Raw genomic sequence first — 22,211 nt, 5'->3', positions numbered from 1 at the left:
CTTTCTTTCTTTCTTTCTTTCTTTCTTTCTTTCTTTCTTTCTTTCTTTCTTTCTTTCTTCCTCTTTCTTTTTCTTTCTTTCCTTTCTTTCTCTTTCTTTCTTTCTTTCTTTCTCTCTCTCCTTCCTTCCTTTCTCTCTTTCTTTCTCTCTTTTTTCTTCCCTCCCTCCCTCCTTCCCTCCCTCTTGTGGCAGAGGGGTCAGGCCTTTGCATGTTGTAGGGACTGATTGGGCCATATTTATCCTGCAGCTATTTTTTCAAGTGGCTGCTTCTTGCCATATTTTACAGCCAAAGATCTATTATTTTGCTAAAGGCAGAACCGCAGGCTGACTAACTTTCTCCAGAGGCAAACCAAATATTTAGGGGAGGGGACAGGAATCCCAGAAGAATTATTTGCTTTCTTTTGAATATTTGCTACTGGAATAAAACCTAGTGTTCCATATAAATAGAGCCTTAGGGCTTGGAGTCTGCAAACTCAGAGCTATCTATATTAGCTTTGTGACCTGCTGCTATTAGTTGAGTGTTGTCTCCTGGGGATAATAAGACCTTTACTCTCTGTCTCACACAGGTATTGTGGGAGACAAATAGCATGATTTTTGCAGACCTGTCCCCCCCTCCCATATAAATATCAGGCAGTACTTTGACTGGTTTGGTTTACTTTTATCAATGGCAAACATGAATAAGACATCCTTAGCACAGTGCCTCAAGGGGTCAGAATTGTATAGCCACATTTAGAGCTAAAGGAGAAGGAGCGTGGGGATGGGGTACGAATTACTTTTCATTCACAGGTGGCTCATGTGCTTATGTGTGAATTATGTATAGTTAAGGACATTTACTGCGAATGTACCTAAAAACTTGTAGAGATCAGTCATTGGAAGACAAGATTTTAGAGGGGTCAGAGAAATGGTGTAGAGGGTAACAGTACTTGCCACCAAACCCAGTGACCTGGGTAAGATCCCTGGAACCCACATAGTGGCAGTAGGGAACCAGCTTTTCTACATTTTCTTCTGATGCCAACACATGGCAAAATAAGTAAATGTAAGTTTGGAAGAGCTGGGGAGATGGCTTAGTGGGTGAGAGTGTCTGTTCTGCGAGCATGAGAACCTGAATTTGAATCACCAACATCCACATACAAACCAAAACAAACAGGCAAGACTATGTATACTAAAACCCCAACATCGGGGGTTAGAGGCAGGTAAAACCCACCGGTTGGGCAGCCTAGCCAAAACAGAGCTTCCATGGTTCAGTGAGAGACCCCGTCTCAAAGCAATAAAGCAGAGAGTGAGAATATGGCATCTGAGGTCTTGCTCTGGCCTCTGCATGGCCACATGTGCACGTAACAGGCTTGAACAGTCTGTGCACTGGGTATATACATGTGTCACACACACACACAGCAAAATATGTGAGCAGATGTTTCATAAAAGAAGAAATAGTGATATTAAGTAAGCATGTTAAAAATAGTCAGTTGTTAGTCAGAAATACAAGTTAGGATTACAAGAAATCGTTTACTGCTTGGTAGGTTGGTACAAAACAGTTCTAAATGTGGGTCAGAATGCAGAGCAATGAGTACAGTGCTAGTGAGGACCTAAAATTGTGTAGTCACTTTCTGGAAAACAATTTGGCAGTCTTTATGAACCATCAATCTCACGGTACATAGGTTAAATAAAAATGTGGCCACAGAGGTTCATTGCAGCTTTATTTTTAAGAACCAATAATGGGCAAATGGAAGTCTGTTGAGTAGTGACTCAACAGTCTGTATTATTTTCTCAGGGTGGGATGCTGTTATAACTGACACTATGGATGCAGGCATGACAGTGTTTACAGGACCCAGATTAATCAGTGTTATGCTAGAGGAAGAAGAAAGGCTCAGAAGAGCTTGTACTTTGTAAATGCTCCACTTAAAGTTGTTGGACATCAAAGCTGTCCTAGTGGAACTGAACTCCAGCCAGAAGAGAGGGCATTGAATATCCCTTGGGATTGAATAGTGGTGAGCTGCTGCCTAGTGGATGCTGGGAATCATATCCAGCATGAGATCCTTGTGCAAATTTCAATTTCTTTCCGGCCATTGTTTCAATAGTCTAATAGTCACACTGAAAAGCACAGCCTTTATAGTGTCTTCATTTCTGCCAGGTATATTATGCTAGCAGAAGTACTTCAGAGGTCTCCAGGGCTAGAAATAAGGGCCCTTATTGGATTGTGATGAGCAGGGGATGTTTATGTTGGGTGTTGAGTTGTCTTTGTTTTGTCTGTAATAGTGATTATTGCTATTATTATTATTATTATTACTTCATACTGGTAGTTTTTATTTCTATATGATATCTCAAAAAAAAAATCCATGAACAAGCTGGGTAATTGCTGTGCTAGGGTGTAGCAGGGAGGTGACAGATGAACAGAAGGACGTCAGCTAATGAGAGCTGTTTGGAGGATGTGCTCTGAAGTCCAGTGCTTTCTTGTGTGTTACAGGTGGTGGAGTTTGAGGGCTGGGCTGACACCCTGTTCCTGCTGCAGTTCACTCTCTCCTGCATGATGGGGTAAGCCTTTAATGGAATTCTTCTCCCTTGTTTCTGAGTGTCCTATTCCATTTCCAGAGTCTCACCTAGATCCCGGTGGCTTCACGTCCCCTGGGAATTTGCTAAACTCATCCCAAGCCACACATAGACGGAGACATGAAACGGATCTTTATCCACCATCCAACTGTTGGATAACAGCTGTTATATTTCCGTTTGCATCATTCCACTTTCCTCAACATTGACATCGACAAGAAAGCAGGCTTGGAGCTTAGTTATCTAAACTTGCATGGTTAGTGGCTTAGTAGTGGTGGCATCTCAATTTGGGGGATGCTTGACTTCTGTGTAGAGTGGGGGATGATCTGTGCATTTCCCGGGTGTCTTTTCCTTAGCTGGTCAGTTTGGTTGCAGCTCATGACTGCACATACTCACAGTAGGACAGTGCTTCAGAAGGCTCAGTGATCTGTGCATCACATATGCTGTTGGGGAGTTGCTGAGCAGACCTGTCATCCCCTCTGAAATTCTCATTTGTTTTTTTCCATCATTGCCTTCATCCTTGGCCATGGGGTCACCTTACCCCAGTGGCCACTGCCCTGATCACAGATGCCTGTGAGCCCTGAGTATTCTGCCTGGCTTTCAGGAGTTAGCAGAGAGGATGTTCTCTAAAGAGCCTGTATTATGTTGAATGAGATGTCTGTGGTTTTGGTAGTAGAAAAAAAACACCCAAGTCAGAAAGTAGACAACGTTTTTCTTGAGTACAGTTTAAAAAAAATCAGAAGCTGTGAGAGGCACGGAAAGCTCTCAGTTTCTCAGAAAGCTTTCAGATGCTCATGGCTACCACTGGTTGTTTCTCTTAGTGAGGGATTGTGGGAAAGTAAGCTCTAGCCTGTAACAGACCCATTTCTTCTCTGCCTTAGGTTTGTCTTGATGTATGCTACGGTACTCTGTACTCAGTATAATTCCGCTCTTACCACAACAATAGTTGGCTGCATTAAGGTGAGATGGAAGAACAATATTGCTTCTTTCTGGAATCTGCTTTATTTAGAAATTGCTCCTCTAATTTAGAAATCTGGGGCCTAGCAGATGGCTTTGCTGGTAAAGATGCTTACTGTCAAGTCTGAGGACATGAGTTCAATCTCTAGAACTCACATAGGTGAGAACTGACTCTTGTGAGTTGTCCTCTGACCTCTATTTGCATACCGTATGATGAGTGCCTCCCAAGATAAGTAAAAACTGTTTTTAAAAAAGACTTAATTAAACATTTGGCTATGAGGCCAACAAGGTGGCTCAGCAGGTAAGAAGCAAAATTGTATAAGCCTGATGACCTGAGTTTGAGTCTTATAATTCATGTAAAACTGGGAGGAGAGAGCTGACTCCACAGAATTGTCCTCTAACTGTGCATGCATCCTTCCCCTATCATAAACATAGCAATAATAATTTTTTTTTCCAAGAATCTGTTGGTAGTTTAAGTCTCATAGCCTTATTCATACGTTCTGGCTTACTAGCTTGGCACTAGCTTGTGGTGCTAATTTCTAAGTCAGTTTATAAAAACTAAGGAAGGGTATGGCCTCTACTTGAAGGTGCCTTAGCTCTAGGGAATGTGGGAAAATTTAGACATATTAGTTACTTTAGAGAAAGAGAAGTAGACTGCTTCCTGACGGAATTATAGACTCATCCTGTTAGCCCCCACTGAGAATTGTACTCCAAGAGATGCCTTTGGGGGGAGGGGCGAGGTGAAGCCAGCTGGAAGTTAATCAAGGTGGGTTTTCTATATCTGAGCCACCCATAAGTGGTCTGGCAGTTCCAGTGATGTCTCTTCTTCTGATCCATTTTATTTAAGAAAGAATCATTTGTCTTCAAGCAGAAAAGCCAAATTAACTTGAGTATTGACCTAAAGCTCACTGAAACCTGGGACCTCTTTTATCAGACTTAATGGTTCTAGTTTTTCAGTTGTAAGAATGCCCATATGCCCAGATTCCTCAACAGTTAGCAAAATGGGCTTGCTTTCTGAAAGAGGCCAGATCAAGAGAGGCAGGTCTATGATCATTTTGGAAAAGTCAGGCAGTTGCCCCTCTGATGCCCTTGTCAGTCAGCAATGAGTGTTAAAGTTATTTTTATAAAGCTGTTTGTTTCTTAGTTCCTCCCTTAACCCAGCTATCGCACAAATAATTGAGACACATTTATATTTGTTTAATAATAAGCTTCACAGCATAATAACTGAGCAGTTATTACTTTATTCTTAACTCTCTAAGTTAATTTGGTTTCCTTCCAGTGTACATCCCAGAGAAACTTGCACTCTGTAGCTTTCTCTACTCCAATCTCTTGGACCTTTCCTGTGGCTGAGGCCTCTACTTCCTCTTGTAACTCCTCCACCCCTAGCTGGCAGGAAGTCCAGCCCTATGCTCTCCCTGCTCAGCAATTGGCTGTAGGCTGCTTTATTGGCATATCAGGGGACAATTGAGGAGGCACAGCATTGAGAAAGGAGAGTCTCAGAACAAGGATTGCAAGCAGATATGGGGGATACAGAATCAGCATTTGAATTACACAATAACTTTATGCCTACAAGTGAGGGAAGGGAATGCAGAGGGAAGATCGTAGCTCTCTATAGATTTTTCTCCGAACTCCCAATGGAGTAGGACTCATTAAACTTATGAGAAACTGCACTGGGTTAAAATTCCTGAACATCTCCAGTTCCCCATCATGGAACTGGAGTTTGATATGAATGCAGCTCCAGATATAGCAAGTCAGTTGCATGAAATCTTTCAGAAAACTCATTTAGTAGCAGTCTGTCTGCTTTACGACTGAAAGATGGAAGTTTTAAGCTATTAAGGAAGAAACCTCAAAGACATTCTGTTGGTCAAGTCTCTGTCTTCCTTTTTCATTTTTTTAAAGGGGGGATGTTTTTAAAGGGTTTCTCTGCGTAGCCCTGCCTATCCTGAAACTTACTTTGCAGATCAGGCTGGCCTCGAACTCAAAGAGAGTTGAGTGTTGGGATTAAAGGCGTGTGCCCCAACTACCTGGCCTTCCTTTCCATTTTTAAAAGAAGGAAAATGTGTTTTCTTTATTCTCTCCTCACAAGTCTACAATTATCCCAATGGGAGAAAAAAATTATATTGCCCATACCAGGAGGCAGAGGAAGTTTGATAATGTGTAGTATTCTTCATGTAGGTGAGAGTGTTTATCCTTTTGAGAAACGGGCTGGGGAAAGGCTGTTAGAGATGCCTAATTCTTGCTCCTAAAGCACTCATGATAGATCTTTGTGTGTACTGCGTGCTTATTCATTTTGTACTTGAATCTCATGAGCATGCATACATGCACACTTCAAAAGCTCTCAGACTTGATAACAATATATCATTTTCTTTTTAGAATATATTAATAACTTATATCGGGATGGTCTTTGGTGGAGATTATATTTTCACATGGACAAATTTTATTGGCCTAAATATCAGGTAAGTAAAAATATTGAATCAAATATAACTGTGATGATAAGGAGGGGTTTAGGTGCTCAAACTGTGTTACAGGGTTAGGCTGCTCGTTCACCTGTAAATATGTTCAGTTACTAAAAAAAACAAAAAAAAAACAAAAAAAAAACTTCTGGAGTACCTAAAATGTAGTCATGTATTTTAATGTCTCCAGCTAATGTCTTTTAAGAAACAAAAGGAAATGGTTTCATATTCAGTGCATAAGATTCAGAGTAGAACCCTCTCTCCATTGTGCCAAAGAACAGTCATTTGCTTATTAATCCTGATGGCAGGTAATGCTATCAAGAAATTCAGGGCTAATACCATTTCTATTACGGTTGTGAGTATCTGATTGTAGATATGTCACTGCTTCTTAAAAAATATGAATTTTGTTGGGTAGCGGACATGTCTTAGCAGTTAAGAGCACTGGCTACTCTTCCATGGGAACCAAGTTTAATTCCCAGCACCCATATGGTCGCTCGCACCATCTGTAATGCCACTTCCAGAGGATTTGATGTCTTCTGGACTCCACAGGCACCAGACATGCACATGGCAATAGATACAGGCAAAACATTCAAACACCTAAAGTAAAAGCAATGTTTGAAATCAGTTTTGCCATTTGACAATTTCTTACAAGTATGTAATGTATCTGGAGTTCTGTCCTCACTCATTCCCTTACTAACTCTCATTCCTATCAACCCTTACCCCATCACTGTTATTCCGTTTCCCAGATCATGACTTTGTTTTCATTTTGTGACCTCTTTAATTTTGCCAGTGCCATCTCTGTGACCATTAGATTACAACTATCCATAGTTGATATCCTGGATAACCCACTGTGCTGGTGGGTTGTCAGTGAGTACAGACATGAGGGCAGTGGTTCGCAGGTCTCCAAATCTATCCATAGCAAATAGGATGGGGCCCCTTGAGCTGCAGCCATCCCTGACTGTTGATGGGCCCATTCTTGTTCAGAGCCAGTGCAGGCATGCATAGCTGCCTTTGAGTTCATAATTGTACTGGCTGTGTCTTGCCCAGAAGAGATGACATTTCATAGCCTTTTAACCTTCCAACTCTTTCATTCTTTTTTTTTTAAGATTTATTTATTTTTTATTTTGTCTACATATATGCCTACACACTAGAAGAGGACACCAGATCTCATTATAGATGGTTGTGAGCCATCCTCTGGTTGCTGGGAATTGAACTCAGGACTTTTAGAAGAACAGCCAATGCTCTTAACCTCTGAGCCATCTTACCAGCCCTCTTTCATTCTTTGTATCCTGTTTTTTTTTTTTTTTTTTTTTTTTTTTTATTTTGTTTTTCTGCAGTGTTCCCTGAGCCTCAGAGGGAATAATATAAATATCTTGTTTAGAGCTTGGCACTCATCAGTCAGTTCTTCTCATCATGTTTACAGACACGAATCTCTACTTCAATACTGTTCACTGTCTATGAGTACAAACATAAATATTTAGAAGGCAGCATGATGCTATGTTCATTTGTTAAACAACAGTATTAGGTGCCCTCCTCCCCTGTGGTTTTGCTCACCATGAATTTTTGACCAGCTTTACAATACCAACATGAATTCCCTCTTGTGAAATGGGTCTCAAATCCAACCAGAGAGGACACTTATGCACATTAGTGCCACTATTGTGCAGGTGGACAGTCTTGGCAGATGGGTCTACTATATTGCCAGAGTCACAGCTTGATAAGAACATAGATGCTTTTTCTCCCCCCGGTTGGCTACACATAGTACCTTCTAGGACTGTGGAGGCTAACCAGCAGAGAGAATCTTCCTGCTCAGTTCCTGCTAGATTTGTTTGTATCTTGCATCCAGGGTGTCTGGTATCTTCAGCAGCAGGATCTTATTGTTTAGCTCTGGTGAGCAGCTAAAAGGGATGGCAAGAGCTAATATGGTTTTGGAGGAACCTCTGAGCTTTTTGTTTATTAACTCTTGGCTTCTTGGAGCAGCTTTTTCCAGTCATATACAAAAATCTCCCTTCAAATTCTCTCTCTTTTAAATTTTGGCTACAAGATAGTAAGTTTCAATTTAGGTTTTCATACACCCTACATTTTGCTTAACTCTTCTTCCCACCCCCCCTCCTTGTTTAAACTTTGCTATACTCAGTATTCCTGCTCTGTATTTTCATGTTGTTTTCCACCCCTCACTTAAGGCTTCCCCCTCCCGATGGCCTCTTTCTACAGCTGCAAGTTGGACACACAAAATAAGAGATTCAAAGCTAGAATCCACCCATGAAGGAGATTGTGCAGTGTTTGTTTTTTGTGCCTGGTTGCATCACTTGATATATTGTTTCCAGTTTCATCTATTTAACTGCATATTTCATAACTTCATTCTTCTTTACAGCTGAATAACTCCATTATTCATATTATTCACATTTCCATTATTCATTCATCAGCTAATAGACATCTAAGCTGATCCCAGGTCCTAACCATTGTGAATAGAGTGGCAGTGAACATGAATGAGCAAGTATTGCTGGAGCAGGATGTAGGTATATGTGTCCCAGGAACAGCTGGGTCATTGGTGGATCTGACTGTAGCTCTTGCAGGCCTGTGCACACAGGTTTCCATAGTGGCTTTGCTCCCCACCAATGTCACTGCCTTTCTTTTAGCTTCGTTTGCTGAAAAGCTGATTGACACTGTATGGAAGACTAATTTCAGTTCTAGGGTTTGAGTTTTATGATTTTAAGTATTATTTATATGCCTATAAATTATCCAGTTTATTTTTGGGCCAGATCTCTGTCCTGATGTTAGTCTTATCTCTTTAGTAGCTTACTTGCCACCTCTAGATGATTAGGCGAAACCCAGCTCCTTTCATTTCCTCCGAGTCAACTCTACCCACAGTCCTGGCCATCTTAATTGCCAGAAACCATACCCTGGTGAAAAACTAGTCTCCATTGGATGTAGGAATTATTTTACACTTTATGTTTACTTTTCCTTACATGTATATGTGTTCATCTATGTGGGGAGGCCAGAGTTAGTCCTTTCCTTCCACTTTTCCATGGGCCTGGGGCTAGTTCTTTTACTGGCGGAACCATCTCACTAGCCTTTCTTCTTTTTAAGTAGAAGCAAGAAACATAACTTTCCTAACCTTTCACTTCTTCAGGTATAAAAAATGATTTTTCTTACTTGCTTTATGAATAAATATGGAGATTAATAATATTAATAGCTTAACAACTCTCTTTTGGCTTTCCCCTAATGTTTATTTGCCATCCACTTGGGGTGGAGTTGGCAGGGGAAATTAGTAGAAGATGTGTTGTCTTAGTCACTGTTTTACTGCTGTGAAGAAAACCCTTAATTGTGATCTTGTTTACAGTTTCACAGGCTTAATCCATTAATCATCATAGCTTCATGCAGGCAGCCATGGTACTGAAGAAGTAGCTTAGAGCTTTTACATCCTGATCCACAGGCAGAGAGAGACAGAGACACAGACAGGCAGACTGACTGACTGACTGACTGACTGACAGGGCCTGGCCTGGACTTTTGAAACCTCAAAGCCCACCACTGGAGACACATCTCCTTCAACAAGGACACTTACTCCAATGAGATTACACCTCCTAATTCTTCCCAACAGTCCACCAGGTAGGAACCAAGAATTCAGAGATATGAACCTACTTGGGCCATTTTCTCAAATCACCATTATGTGGTACCTGGAGGTTGCCTCTTGAGGGGTGTGGAGTGGCAGGCTCTGTTTGGAGTTGGAGTGGATGCTGGCTTCTGTTTGTCTTTGAGTAAGCTGTTGATGTTTCTGAGTCCCCCCCACACACTTTTTTTTTAATGTGGGATGAAAAATAACTTACTGTTGAGTTAGAATGACAGAACCCAGCAGGGTTAAAATCCAGGCATTTCAGCTACTGTTCAAATGTTATTTTCATTACAGCTTTTGGCCAGGAAAATAAATTGTTTAGTTTTTTACATTTTATTTTAAAATGAAAGTCTTTATTATTCTAGGGCTGTGGGTTTTTTTTGTTTGTTTGTTTTTGTTTTTGTTTTTTTGGTTGCTGTTCTTTTTGACTGGTCAGTATGTAACAACAGAAGTTGTGGATATTAATTTTTTTTTTTTAATTCAAAAGCAAACTACAGGGACTATTTAATAGATTCCATTTGTTTGGAAATTATTTCAGTCAGTTCTTAATAGACTACACTTTAAAGAAAACCACTAACTGAACTGTATTTTTAAAGATATATGATTAGCCCTGAACAAATTTGGTTCCCTTCTACCCTACCTTATTTCTTTATTGTATAGAAAGGCTTAGCTGGGCAGTAGTGGCTCATGCTTTTAATCTCAGTGGAGGCAGAAGGCAGGTGGATCTCTGAGGTTAAGGCCAGCCTGGTCTACAGAGAGAATTTCAGGACAGCAAGGGTTACACAGAAACCCTGTCTTGAAACCCCCCCACAACACATAGATAGATAGATAGATAGATAGATAGATAGATAGATAGATAGATAGATAGATAGATAGATAGATGGAAGAAAAAGAAAGGCTAGCTAGCTCACATTTGTATCGCAGCTGTGGGGGTGCAAGCATGAGGAACAGGAGTTCAAGATCATCCTCAGTTACACAAAAAGTCACTGCCAGCCTTGGTCACATGATAGATACCCTATCTCAAATGCCAACCCAAGAGCAAAGCTGGATGTGCCCCTCCTGGCCTGGTTCAGTGCAGGGAGCAGGGAGCATGCTTAGTGGCTTTTCAGATGCCACTGAGCCTGGATTCTGTGACTTAGGGAGGTGTTCATGTTTTCCTTACCATACAAGTGAGAGCCTGTCTGCATCTTGCACACACACTTTTTTCCAGTGTCCAGTTTCTCTGTGTTCAGCCTAGGGTCCCCTCCCGAAAGAGAAGCAGCAGGGAGGGCAGGGAAGCAGCAGAGAAGACAGCTTGCTCCTGTGTGTCAAAGGGCTCTGGCCCATGGCTCAGGCCTAAAGAATGTTGCCTTCTGGATAATGATGACATAGTCTCACAGACACCCAGGATACAATTCTTGGACTCTCTGGAACGTATTGTTTTTTGTCACTAAAAAAACAAAACAAAAAAAGTGATTAAATAATTAAATATAATAATTAACTGTTTCCAGTGTTTAATGCTGTGAATTTTGACAAGTTCATTTAACCTGTGTTACCTTTTTTTATATGGCCACTTCTATTTCCCTCTGATTCTGTCAGAGATCTTTCTGAACACATAGCTCCCAGAATGTCACATGAATGGTATGTGTTGTATTTTACTTTTGAGTCTGGCTCTTTCACATGCTTTCCAGCTGTTTTTGCATGTATTGGTGTTTCATACACTTTTATTGCTGAGCATGCCATCTCTCACCATTTGAAAGCAGTTGGGCCGTATCCAAGTTCATAAATATTTGCTTAGAAGTTTGGTATGAACATAGGTCTTCACTGCACTGGAATAAATACTTAGAAACAGATTTCCTAGGTTGTATAGTAACATATTTAACCTGAGGTCTGGGGTGTGATTCTGTGCTAGAGGGCATGCCTCACATATGGAAGCTCTGGGTTACATTTCCTGGACAGAGAGAGGGAGGGAGAGAAAGAGGAGAGAGCAGAAGAAGGGAGGGAGAGAGAAAGAGAGAAGAAATTGCCATCCTGTTTTTGTTTTTTTTTTTGTTTTTTTTCTTTTTTCTTTTTTCTTTTTTCCCAAATGTCCAGTCTGCCTTGCTTAGCGACCAGCAGTGTGTGGAGCTTGGTGCTTTGCATCCTGGCCTTAAGAGCTACCTGTCTTGCTTCCCATTTAGCCCCTCTTCCAGCTCTGTCTTATGGTCTTACTGTGACCTTGTTTCTCCCAGAGTTATGATGTGAGCATCTTTTCAGTGCTGACATGCCATCAGCATATTTTCTTCAGTGAAGTGGCAAGTTACGTATTTGACCACTTGCAAAACATGGTTGCCAGGCAGTGGTGGTGCACCTTTATTCCCAGCACCCGGGAGGCAGAGACAGGTGGATCACTGTGAGTTCAGGGTCAGCCTGGTTTACAGAGTGAGTTTCAGGATAGCCAAGGCTACACTGGGAAACCTAAAAGAAAAATAAATTTTTTCTCATGGTTTTAGAGTTCTGAATTTTAATTTAGGGCTTGCCTTTTTATTAATAGCATGTTTTGAAGAACAAAATTTTTAGATTTTGATGAACAAATTAGTGATATTTTCTTCTGTGTGTGGTGCTTTCATTGTTGAGAAGTCTTTGCCTCACCCAAGTCCTGAAAGGTTTTTCTCTTGTGTTCCAGATGGTTTTGTTTCAGGCTTCATAATTCTTCACAAAGCCCATTTTGAATTAATTTTTAATTATAATGAAGTCTGTATTAAGGTGCTTTTTAATGTGTTGTGTGTATAAAACCAATTGCCTCCACTGTTTTAATTAAAAATTAAGTCCTTTTTGTCATTTGCCTATGTTCTCATAACACTCTTTTATAGGTGGGTTTTTGTTGTTTATTTTTCTTTTTTATATTAGCGCTATAAGGGAGGCAGGCTGAGAGCTAGAGAAAGGAACCTGAATGCATTTTGAAGGCAGAGCCTGTTTCTCTCTGACAGGCCTAGCCCCTCATAGAAGAGGGGTCTACAGTGAGCCAGTGCCATACAAGTAAGTCATGGCTCAAGGACTGTAACCCAGAGGGTCAGAGTCTAACTCACATATTCAGAAAATAAGTGAATAAGTTAATATAGCCTCATGGGTCACATGTATGTTCATTGCCACAGAGATTACCAGCTTTTGAGTACAGAAAATCGCTTATATTATTTATTCCAGTAAATATTGTTCCTCGCCCATAAGAGGCATTCAGCCAAAGTGGTAACAGCAAAACCCTGCCAATATTTTCATACATGATTTATGCAGCAATGAAAGGCCCTGTTCTTTGTAGTGGTTCCTGTGAATAGCCCACTTCACAGAGAGTCTCCGGAGCTTGCCCCTCTACTGGAGTCTGCTGGCAGAGTCCAACAATTCCTGAGTGGCGAGTGAGGAATGAAAGAAAATTAAAAAAAAAAAAAAAAAAAAAAAAAAAACACTGCACAGGAGATCAGTTTGAGAGGGCTGCCAGTAGAAACTATCACACCTGGCTTATTTTTTCAATACCTTTTCCTTAGTCAGAGCAGAGCACCTGGGTACAATGAAGGGAGTCATCAAAAAGTCAAACTTGTCTACCTTGACCACCTGTTTGGTGATCCTCACACAAACCAAAGGGAAGTAACTTGGCAAATCATCCTGCTTATCTCTGCCTCCAGGTGAAGGCAGGGTGAAAACATGTTTCTCACTGAAAACTCGGTAACAAAGCAGCCTGACAAACAAGCAGCTCTCCACACCCTCCTTGTCTAGCTGCCGAGTGGCTGGTTTGCAGTGCCTCTTCCATGTCCATATTCTTAACCTCAGAACGTTGATTTAGTGATAGACAGTAGATGAGTATAGTACTCTATTTCTATAGTTAATATGTCAATATGTCTTCCAGCTATGTAACCCTGAGGCCTTTGGGGGAGGGGTGATAAAAGCCATTTTACTATAGGTCATGTGGCCAGACCAGACTCGGCAGACTCTGGGATCAGATGTGGTCCAGCTGTAGATTTCCTTCCCAGGACATTGTTCTAGTGACTTTTGCCTAGCACATGGATCTTTTGTGATCTCATTTGGACCCTGTGCTTCTCTTTTTAAAATTGTGTGTGGATTTTGCTACTAGGCTGTTTCTCCTAAGTAGTTCCCTTCTTGTAGATTCTTCTGGTCCAGTATTCTAAAGTAAGAGCCCAATGTTTCCTTTATTTGGTAGTTCTCATTTGCAGTAAGAGAAGGGCATATTTGTATTCCTTTAGTGAATGCTGAGGTCATACCTGCCAGGCTGTTTATGGTTATATAATGGTTTCTCATTAGAGTACTTGTACTTTTGAATAAGGGAAGCCAGCTAGCTCTTTGATAGTATCTTAGTGGGAAGAGGGGAGAGCTGAAATATGAAATACAGCAAAATCCTGTTTATGTTCTTCTTCTGCTGCTGCTTCCAGTTATATACTGTTCCCTTGGTGACCTTAGCTTCTCATCTTTAACATGTGGCCTTTCGAATCAAGTTGTCTGCCCTGCTTATTTCTGCTCTTCAGTGGCTTGAATCAGCCTAGAGTGTCCAGTAGCATGGTCACTTGTAGGAGATTTGGAAATTTGTAGGAATTTCCCACAGGCTTGGAAAATGTCCTAAAGTATGCTCTCCTAGTTCTAGTGGGAGTCTACTCATATCTAAAATTTTTCTTAAAGAAAGAAGGAAAAGGGGGGCAGCTATAAGAGAGAAAATGATGGAAGTGCTTCTGTCTTAAGTATCCAGGTTACTTATGTGAACAACATAAGCAAACACTGTCCCTTAGTGTCTTAGAAACCTCTCCATCAACAGTAGCCCCAAGTAATAGGAGGAGATGCCTAACAGGTATTCAGGCTTGCCTCCTTTCTCCCTTAACTGTTCTGTTCAGAACCAGTATGTGCGCATGGGACCTCACCAGAATTCTGATCTAGAAGTGGCATTTATCTGACATGTTAGCAAATACAGCTAGTGATATCCTTGTTGAGGCTGTGAGTGCCACAAACATCTCAACGGTTTGGGAATCTTCTAGGTGTTCCCCACCCCCCTTCTAAATTTATTCCTGGGCAGTTTCCCAAAACTCTTAGGCAGATGGAATGGTTCATACCCGAGCCAGACTTCTGTGACTAATACACTTCTATTTTTGAAGTGTGTGCAAAGACCAACACTTAATATAGGTAGGACATGAACAGATACCTGGCAGAAGCTAGCTTTGTGCATTCTGATCTCCTTGCCTGCCTTCTGTCATACTGTTGTCTCTGTTCTTCTAACCCCTGGGTAGGTAAGGTAGAGTAAGCTCTTGAATCCATTTGCTCCTTAGACTAAAACAGGCACTCACTCGGACGAGACAAAGGCAGAGGGGAATTTCCTCTTCAGGAGGGTATGATCTGGCTAGGGAGACTTATAAACAAATGTATGCTCAGAGCCTGGCTGTGGCAGCTGGCAAGAGCTTCTTGAAGGCACCAGCAGCCTTGATTTGTGGAGCTTTGCTCATTGTAGAGATACTTGCTCTGTTGGATGGAGAGAAGAGTGATGAAAAAACAAGGCAGGAAAAAGCTGGCTAGGAAGGACTGTGGGCTGCATTTATGTTCAAACCAGTCATTGAGGGAGTGAGCCCCTGATTTCAGAGAGAGGAGAAAGCAAATGGTCTTGAAGTGCAAGGAAGTCTGGAATGTTCCAGAGCCAGGAGGCCTGCATGGCAGAGACGAGTAGTGAAAGGAGATGCCATTCAGTTAGAGGAATAGGTTAGGGAGGACTTTTTGGTCATTACAAAATTATTTTTGGGAGAGGGAAGGATATTGGTGGAGTTTGAGTGCAGTGACATGTGGCTTGGTTTTAGCCAAGGATCCATTTGGCCACTGTTTGGAGATTAGCCTGAAGGAAGGGAGGAAGTGTGGAGTGATTGTGCCGCTGGTGGGCATTCATGTAGAGATTGTTCTGCAGTTGGGGCAGCATGGAGCACTTTGGTGGTAATTCCCGGCAATGACCAGGCATCTTTAGACTGTCTGGTGAAGAGCTTGCAAGGCTGTTATGAAGTAGCTATGCAGACAGTCACCAGCAATTCAGGTGCTGTTTCTAGAAACTGTGCCCTGCCAGAATTTGCTTGGGAGGTTTCATAAAAGAAAGGGTATTTGTCAGGCCTTCGCATTTGACTTTTACCCCTACTGATTGGCTACTGCAAGCTCTTAACCTTTTGAGGTTATTTATGACCCTGTTGTATAGCTTAAGTGTGTAATTTATTGTATGGTTCTATGGAACTAATTCCATTACATGATTCTATAGTGTACCCACTGAGCTCCACTCCTAGCATGTTGCAAATCCAGAAGACATGGGCTGTGTGATCAGGTGTATCATCCAGACACTGTAGTTTCAGCAGATTTCCATAGCTTCAGAAGTGGGTGGTAGTTTCAGGCTAGACTGTAGTAATCTAAGCAGACCCCTTTGTCTGTGAGGAAGTGTGGCTGCTACTCCTTCTGCTCCTGCTCCTTCCCCATCCCCATCTTCATCCTCATCTCCCAACTGTGTCTACCACAGCAGGCCTCTGAATTAGTAATACTCTGCTTGTGCAATGATTAGTTCTTGTTTTTAATATGTATATGCATGTTATTGAGGATATTTAGTTCTCATCAGGCGATTCATGAGTCGTCATTTCTATAAATACAAAATTTGGTGATGATTGAGACAGGGTGGAAGAACTGAAGGCTCTTTTGAACAGGTTGCTGCAATTTTCCATCATGCCTTGTTGTGGACTGAATGCTTTGTTCCTCCAGTGTTCATGTTCTAGATATGACTCCCAGGTCAGAGTTTTCAAAGAAGGCTTTGGTGTGGGTAGAATTTGGAGATGAAGCTCTTTGAGATCAGTGTCCCTAGCAAAGAGGTGACCCTTCGCTGCCTCCTTCATTCATGGTGCCAGTGAGAAGGCTCCCTGTCACATAGACATTCCACCTTCACTCTGCACTGCCCAGTTCCAGAACTGGGAGAAGTAGATATTTGTTCCTCACATGCTGTCTGTTTTATAGCATGGAGTGGGCTAAGGTACTTGTGACCATGCTGCCATGTGCTGATGCTTCATAAGTAAAGTTGAGCACATTGGTCCCCTCCTGCTCACTGTTATAGTGCTCTCTCTCTCTCTCTCTCTCTAAATATATATATATATTAACATAGACTTTACTTTTTTTTTTTTTTCCCAGTGTGATCAAACACAAAATCTTGCTTTTCTGGGCAAGTACTCTGCCACTGAGTTACAACCCTAGGCCATGATTATATTCTCAGTGCATGCAATCTCATTTAATCTTCCAGATAGGCCTAGATGCACAATAGCATTCATATTTGGTACAGAATGATGTTCAGAAAGATTAATTTTTCTGGGGTTTTGGAGGTAGGGGTATATTCAGGATTTGGACCAAGAGCCAACTCTGGTCCAGGATTGTTTTATTACACCAGGATAGAATAGGGTCTGGGGACATGCAAAAGCCTGCCATGCTTTAAGCCTGCACTTCCTGGTGTTTTTGTCCAGATGAAAGGGGCTCAGTGACAGAAAAAGTGAGAGCATTGTTTTTGGTTGTCATGTGGGGTGTGACTAGGAGAAAAATGGGATGAAAAAAAAAAGGTTTTGGGTCCGGGTGGGTTTGGAGCAAAGCAGACTGACTGCCATGGGGAGATGTTCATGTGCCTTAGGCACAACGGCTTGGTCCTAGTCAAGCTGTGAGGGACTTATCTGCCAGAACCAGAACACTGGAAAGCAGAAACTTCCCAGAAGAGGCAGATCAGATTCAACAACAGGATGGAAGGGCCACCAGGTGAAGGGAGGGGAGCAGCCAGAGGCGCTCTGGTTGGGAGTTAGTGATAAACAGTGGTAAAAGTTCCATTACCACAGAGTGCAAGCTCCTGTATAGGGCACTTTATGGAGCTGAAAGAATAAGGGTAGGGACAGTCACACGCTGATGAGGACAGTGAAGGACAGAGAGCTGCTGTGTCAAGTGCAGAGGCAGCTGCTGCAGTGGAGACAGACTGGCCTGGCACCCTGATTCGGAGCAAATTTCTTACAGCTTAGGACTCCATTTCCTCGTCTGTAAAATGGGCACCTTGCAGGGATGGAGCACCTTAGAAGAGTATTAAAATAACAGGAGATGAAAGAAAATGCAGGCACACCGGTGGGTGGAGCACTTTAACAAGTGTCCATGGGAATTCTGCTAGGAAGGTTAGAGGAAGCTTTCTGTATGGTGTGAATGGGGGACTCAGAGAGTGGCCAGGGGTAAGCTAGCTCCTAGTTCCAGTTCCTTCCTCATGGGAGCCTGAGGTTGGTGGTTCCCACTGTTCTGTGGCTGGCCTAGGTAGTGACAATTCTGGAATTTTAGTTTCTTTAAAAACACAGAAATATTATTAGAATGTGTTATCATTTTAATCCCAAGTGTGAGGATATGGGGCTGCTTCGGACTGTCTGCATCAGCTGACTGTGATTTGCCTCGTGCTCTAGCAGAGGCATGGTTTTGCCAGCTGTAGGTAGTTTCTGCAATTGTGTGACATTTGGAATTCTGGGAACTTTTCAGAGGGTATATAAACGCTAAAGCCCCAATAGGTAGGTGGGTGTTGTTCATTTAGGAAGGTTGGTTGCAGTTTGCTAGTAGCTATGGTCAAAGAAGAAACAAAACGATAGAAATGAGATTCAGAGATTTTCCTAATTCTGCTCTCCCCTCTATCCTCGTTTTACTCCTATCTAGTGTTAGGGGGTAAAACTGGGGGGGAAGGAGGGTGGGAATAAAAGGTAGGAAAAAGAGAACCCACAGAGTAGCAAAGACCAAGTACAGGTTTGGGGCTGGAACATTAAAGCTCAGAGGAAACAGAATGAATTTTAAATGAGCAACATGTTGAAGAGCTTTGTGGTCAGGCCAAAAATGGGTCCAGATTCAGAGCAAGAAAAATTTAAGGGGAGAGCCCAACCCTGGCTCTCAGCTGACCAGTTGACCCAGTAGAATGAGTGCTGGCAGACTCTGTGAAGAGTCAGACAGGGATGCTGGGTCTGTGGACCCAGTTTACCGTCTAGTTTGAGAGGCGGGAAGGTTTGCAGTCCTCACAGAGAATGAACAGAGATGCTTGTCTCCATGAATTCAGTCTAGAGTATGGTATATGAACAGGTGCAGCATGGCTGCCACCAACTTCCCTGGGCCAAGAGCTCAGGTGAGGGTTATTCCCTAGCTTCTTCTAACTGGAAAGGAGCCACCTGACATGGCAGCCAGGCGTAATCACGGTGAATGTTCTCAGTGTGTCCCAGATTTTTCTCTCTTCTGTTACAAGGTGAAGTATGTACTCATGCTTATTTAATTCATATAGAAGTAGCCAACATTCAATGCTTTGTGCAGTCTTTGCCATTTAAGATGTCACTGCCTGTTTCACTTATGTAGTATTTTAATGAATGTATAGTTTCCCATTGTCAGCATTTAGTATTTTCTCACTTCAGGACAGCTAACTTTTATCAGACTTTCCCCATTACAAGGGTGATGACTCATTCCTTCCTTCATTTTCCCCCTCCCTCATGATGACTCTGTTTTTGCAGTATTGCTGGAAGCCTGGTGTATTCTTACATCACTTTCACCGAAGAGCAGCTGAGCAAACAGTCAGAGGCCAGTAACAAGCTGGACACTAAGGGGAAAGGAGCAGTTTGACCCAATGGCACCAGCTCCACGGACCCTGAAGACACTGAGGCGTCCTAATTGTGGGGAGTAATACTCCTTTGCAATTGTACGACCCTAGGGTTGATTGCTGCCTTTGAAAATGTATTGACTGTATGTTAACTATGTTTGAATTAATTTATATCAGACTGGAAAATGTACTGGGTGGGTTTTAATTTATTTTTCTTCTTTGACAGTGAAGCATCAGTGTTTTGAAATCTTTTACTCTGTTGCTATCCAGGTGACTCTGACAGTATATACAATGTGTTCCAGCTAGAGCTGCCTTTCAGCGGGCTGCCTCTGCAGATAGTGCAGCTGGAAATGCGGCTGAGGATCTGACATTTTTTTCCTCCTTTCTCTCTCTCTCCTTCTTCCTACTTTTCCTCCTCCTTTTTTATTGCATTGTCTTCATAGTATCACCTTATTTGCCAAAGGTGATGGCTTTGGCACTAAAGGCCCCATGAGGCTAGATTGTGTGGGGTGAGCAGAGCGTGCCTTGGAATGTCTGATTCTTTTTTATTCAGTAGGAGACAAGCAAGGGTGGAGGAAGCTGGCCATTTACTCAGTTATTCATTCAAGTATAATGCATTGAATGTACCTGTTGGCCATTGTGCTGAGTGCTGGGATATAGAGATGAGTTGTTGGTGGTTGAAACACCCATCCCTGCCATAGACTGAATGTAAGATGGAGAACTTGATTCTCTGTCCAACTGGAAAACTCTGGGAATGTGTGCCAGTTACTTCAGCCCTCTGGAACTAATGTGTGCCAGTTACTTCAGCCCTCTAATCCCATAGAAACACCTGCCCTTCTTCCCCACAGCCATGAGTCCAGAGCCCACAATAAGAGATCAAAGAGCTCCAGTCTTGAAGCCAGCACAGCAGTGGCTCAGCCTGGCCCTTCTCTCAGTGGGACAGATAGTCAAAGTGGCTACCATGTTCCTCCCCATGCCTTCATCATGTGGATGTAGTTGTTATTCTTTGTATTCTTGTTTGCAGGTCCCCATGACAAGGCAGGGGCCCACATTAACTGACTAGTGTGAGGGAAGAGCTAGGCAGGTGTCTTTGTGTTGTTGGGACTTGGTCTTTCCTTGGCAAACTCTAGTCCCTTCTCCCTTAAATGATGTGAGGTCAGCTCTCATCTGCAGCTGCACCCTCCTGCTGTGCTTCCTCATTCTGAGAGAAGCGCTGAATGGATACTGCCTGACCTGCCTGACCTGTTTGCCAAGGCTGGGTGGCATGGCTCAAGAGACATCACTGGCTTTGGAAGTGGGTGTGTTTTCTTGGGCCAGCAGTCAATTGCTAGGGGCAGGACACTCACCTGTGTCTTGTTCCTGGTGAGCAGCTGACTCCTGGCCTAAACAGCTTGTATTTTTGTGTCTCAATGGTGAATAGGAAAGTTTTGATTTTTTTCCCCCTTATATTTGAAATTTTTTATCTGGAGGCTCCATCTTGCATATAAATTTTTTAAGAATGCACATCTGCAAGTTTTCTGTAATCTTGTATCAGAAATCTGTGGAAGGTTTTAGTCCATAAAGCTGAGGCTGGCTCTCCACAGTGTTTTTCTTTATTGGTTGCTTCACAGGTCCACAGGGGTGCTAGGTCTGGGCACCTTTGCTATCCTTACTGGGGGCTTATAGTGAGTAAAGACATAGCGACCAGCACTTTATTAAGCCTGCAGACAAATAGGACATAGTCTGTAACTCTCATGTGTATACTTGTTCAGCCCGAGGTCTGAGATTACCTGAAAGGACACAAATGAATAGAATAAGACCTGCCTGCAGTTTTGAGTGCCACTGATTTTAGCCCAGCCTGAAAGAACTAGGTTCCATTTCAGAGGACATGGACCCTAGATCATCTTTTAGCTCTGATGAGCCATGCAAGTCTTAGAACTGCCTACCTGAGTCCTCCTCTGACGTGGATGCTCTTTTTTCCCACATCTGTGCGTTGCTGGTTTCTCCCATGAACAGGCTATAATGGACTTTTCCTTCCCTGGGGAAAAATACGGAGAAAGTGCAGTGCCCACTGCATTCGGCACACAGCAGAAGCAGGCCTGTTGTCCTCTCATGGCGGACTGTGCTCTTTCAGTGCTGGCCAGATAGGGCACACACATGCTTCTGGAGCACAGGCTTCCACCTGCAGATGCTGAGGCCATAGTCTCTGTCCCCGATCTTTTTGAAAACAAAACAAAAATAGTCTCCGTATAATTATAGCCACTGTGAGTTTGCTTTTCTAAAAGGAAATTATTTTCATTATTATGAAGACACATTTGAAAAGGGAAAACTATGTTAACTATGTTCCACCTCAGTGGGAGACAGCTGCATTTCAGAATGGTGGCTCAATGGAGACTCAGCTGTCAGCCTAAGGTGGCTCCCAGGCCTTCCTCACTCACCTCGGAGCTAAACACCCTGGACTCCATCCAGTCTCTGACACCATCGCTTTCCTAAGCCTGCTTTCTACTCCTACTGACCACCTGTGGGATGGAGAGATACTCTAGTGGTTTTTTAAACTTTATTTTGAAAATATTTTTTTAAAAAAGAAATCTACTGGTTAGATTTTATTGTCTCACAGAAATGTTTTTAGAGATTATTTTGTTCACATTTCCTTTCTCATGCTGTTGACTGACCTATGCCTACAGGCGTTCACCTCTCACAATGTCTTTTTCAATATAGATTTTCCTTACCAACTTACTGTTTTTAAGAGGTACTGAGCATTGAGGTATGTAAATCAGGTGACATAAACAGGAAAAATCATGTGCCTAAATATTTTTTTAATGATGTCAAATAAATACTTTTTCTGGAAAATGTGTTTTAGAATTTCTTCCTTCTGCATTGAGCAGTTGAGAACTAGGGATCTGCTCACACTTAAGAAGGTACATACAGGGGCTTGCGATTGATCCTGGGGTAGGGACACTATTCAGTACTAATGCTTTGCAAAAGTATTACCTGTGACTGCCAGGTAATACTGTCTTTGACATGCCTGTGATGAACTGGAAGGAGAGAGATGCTAACTTGTCTTCAGGGTGTG

The 22,211-nt window shown here is 42.3% G+C and overlaps 1 protein-coding gene across 2 annotated transcripts in view; it reads left to right on the top strand.

Moving 5' to 3' along the window:
• The window catches only part of Slc35d1 (solute carrier family 35 member D1), a 40,971-nt gene extending 18,983 nt beyond the window's left edge, over nt 1-21,988 (top strand). For both annotated transcript variants that reach the window (XM_055628965.1, XM_055628964.1), the window contains 4 exons: nt 2,462-2,529; nt 3,423-3,501; nt 5,872-5,954; nt 19,074-21,988. In XM_055628965.1, coding sequence (XP_055484940.1) covers nt 2,462-2,529; nt 3,423-3,501; nt 5,872-5,954; nt 19,074-19,182 — 339 coding nt within the window. In that variant the 3' untranslated portion in view covers nt 19,183-21,988. The remainder of the gene's footprint in view (nt 1-2,461; nt 2,530-3,422; nt 3,502-5,871; nt 5,955-19,073) is intronic.
• The last annotated feature ends 223 nt before the right edge of the window (nt 21,989-22,211 follow it).

This window comes from Psammomys obesus, unplaced genomic scaffold (assembly GCF_907164565.1).
Source record: "Psammomys obesus unplaced genomic scaffold, mPsaObe1.curated_primary_1811, whole genome shotgun sequence".
Lineage (NCBI taxonomy): Eukaryota > Metazoa > Chordata > Mammalia > Rodentia > Muridae > Psammomys > Psammomys obesus.
The sequence above is the reverse complement of the archived record's forward strand: the minus strand, read 5'-3'. Positions and strand labels throughout refer to the sequence as shown.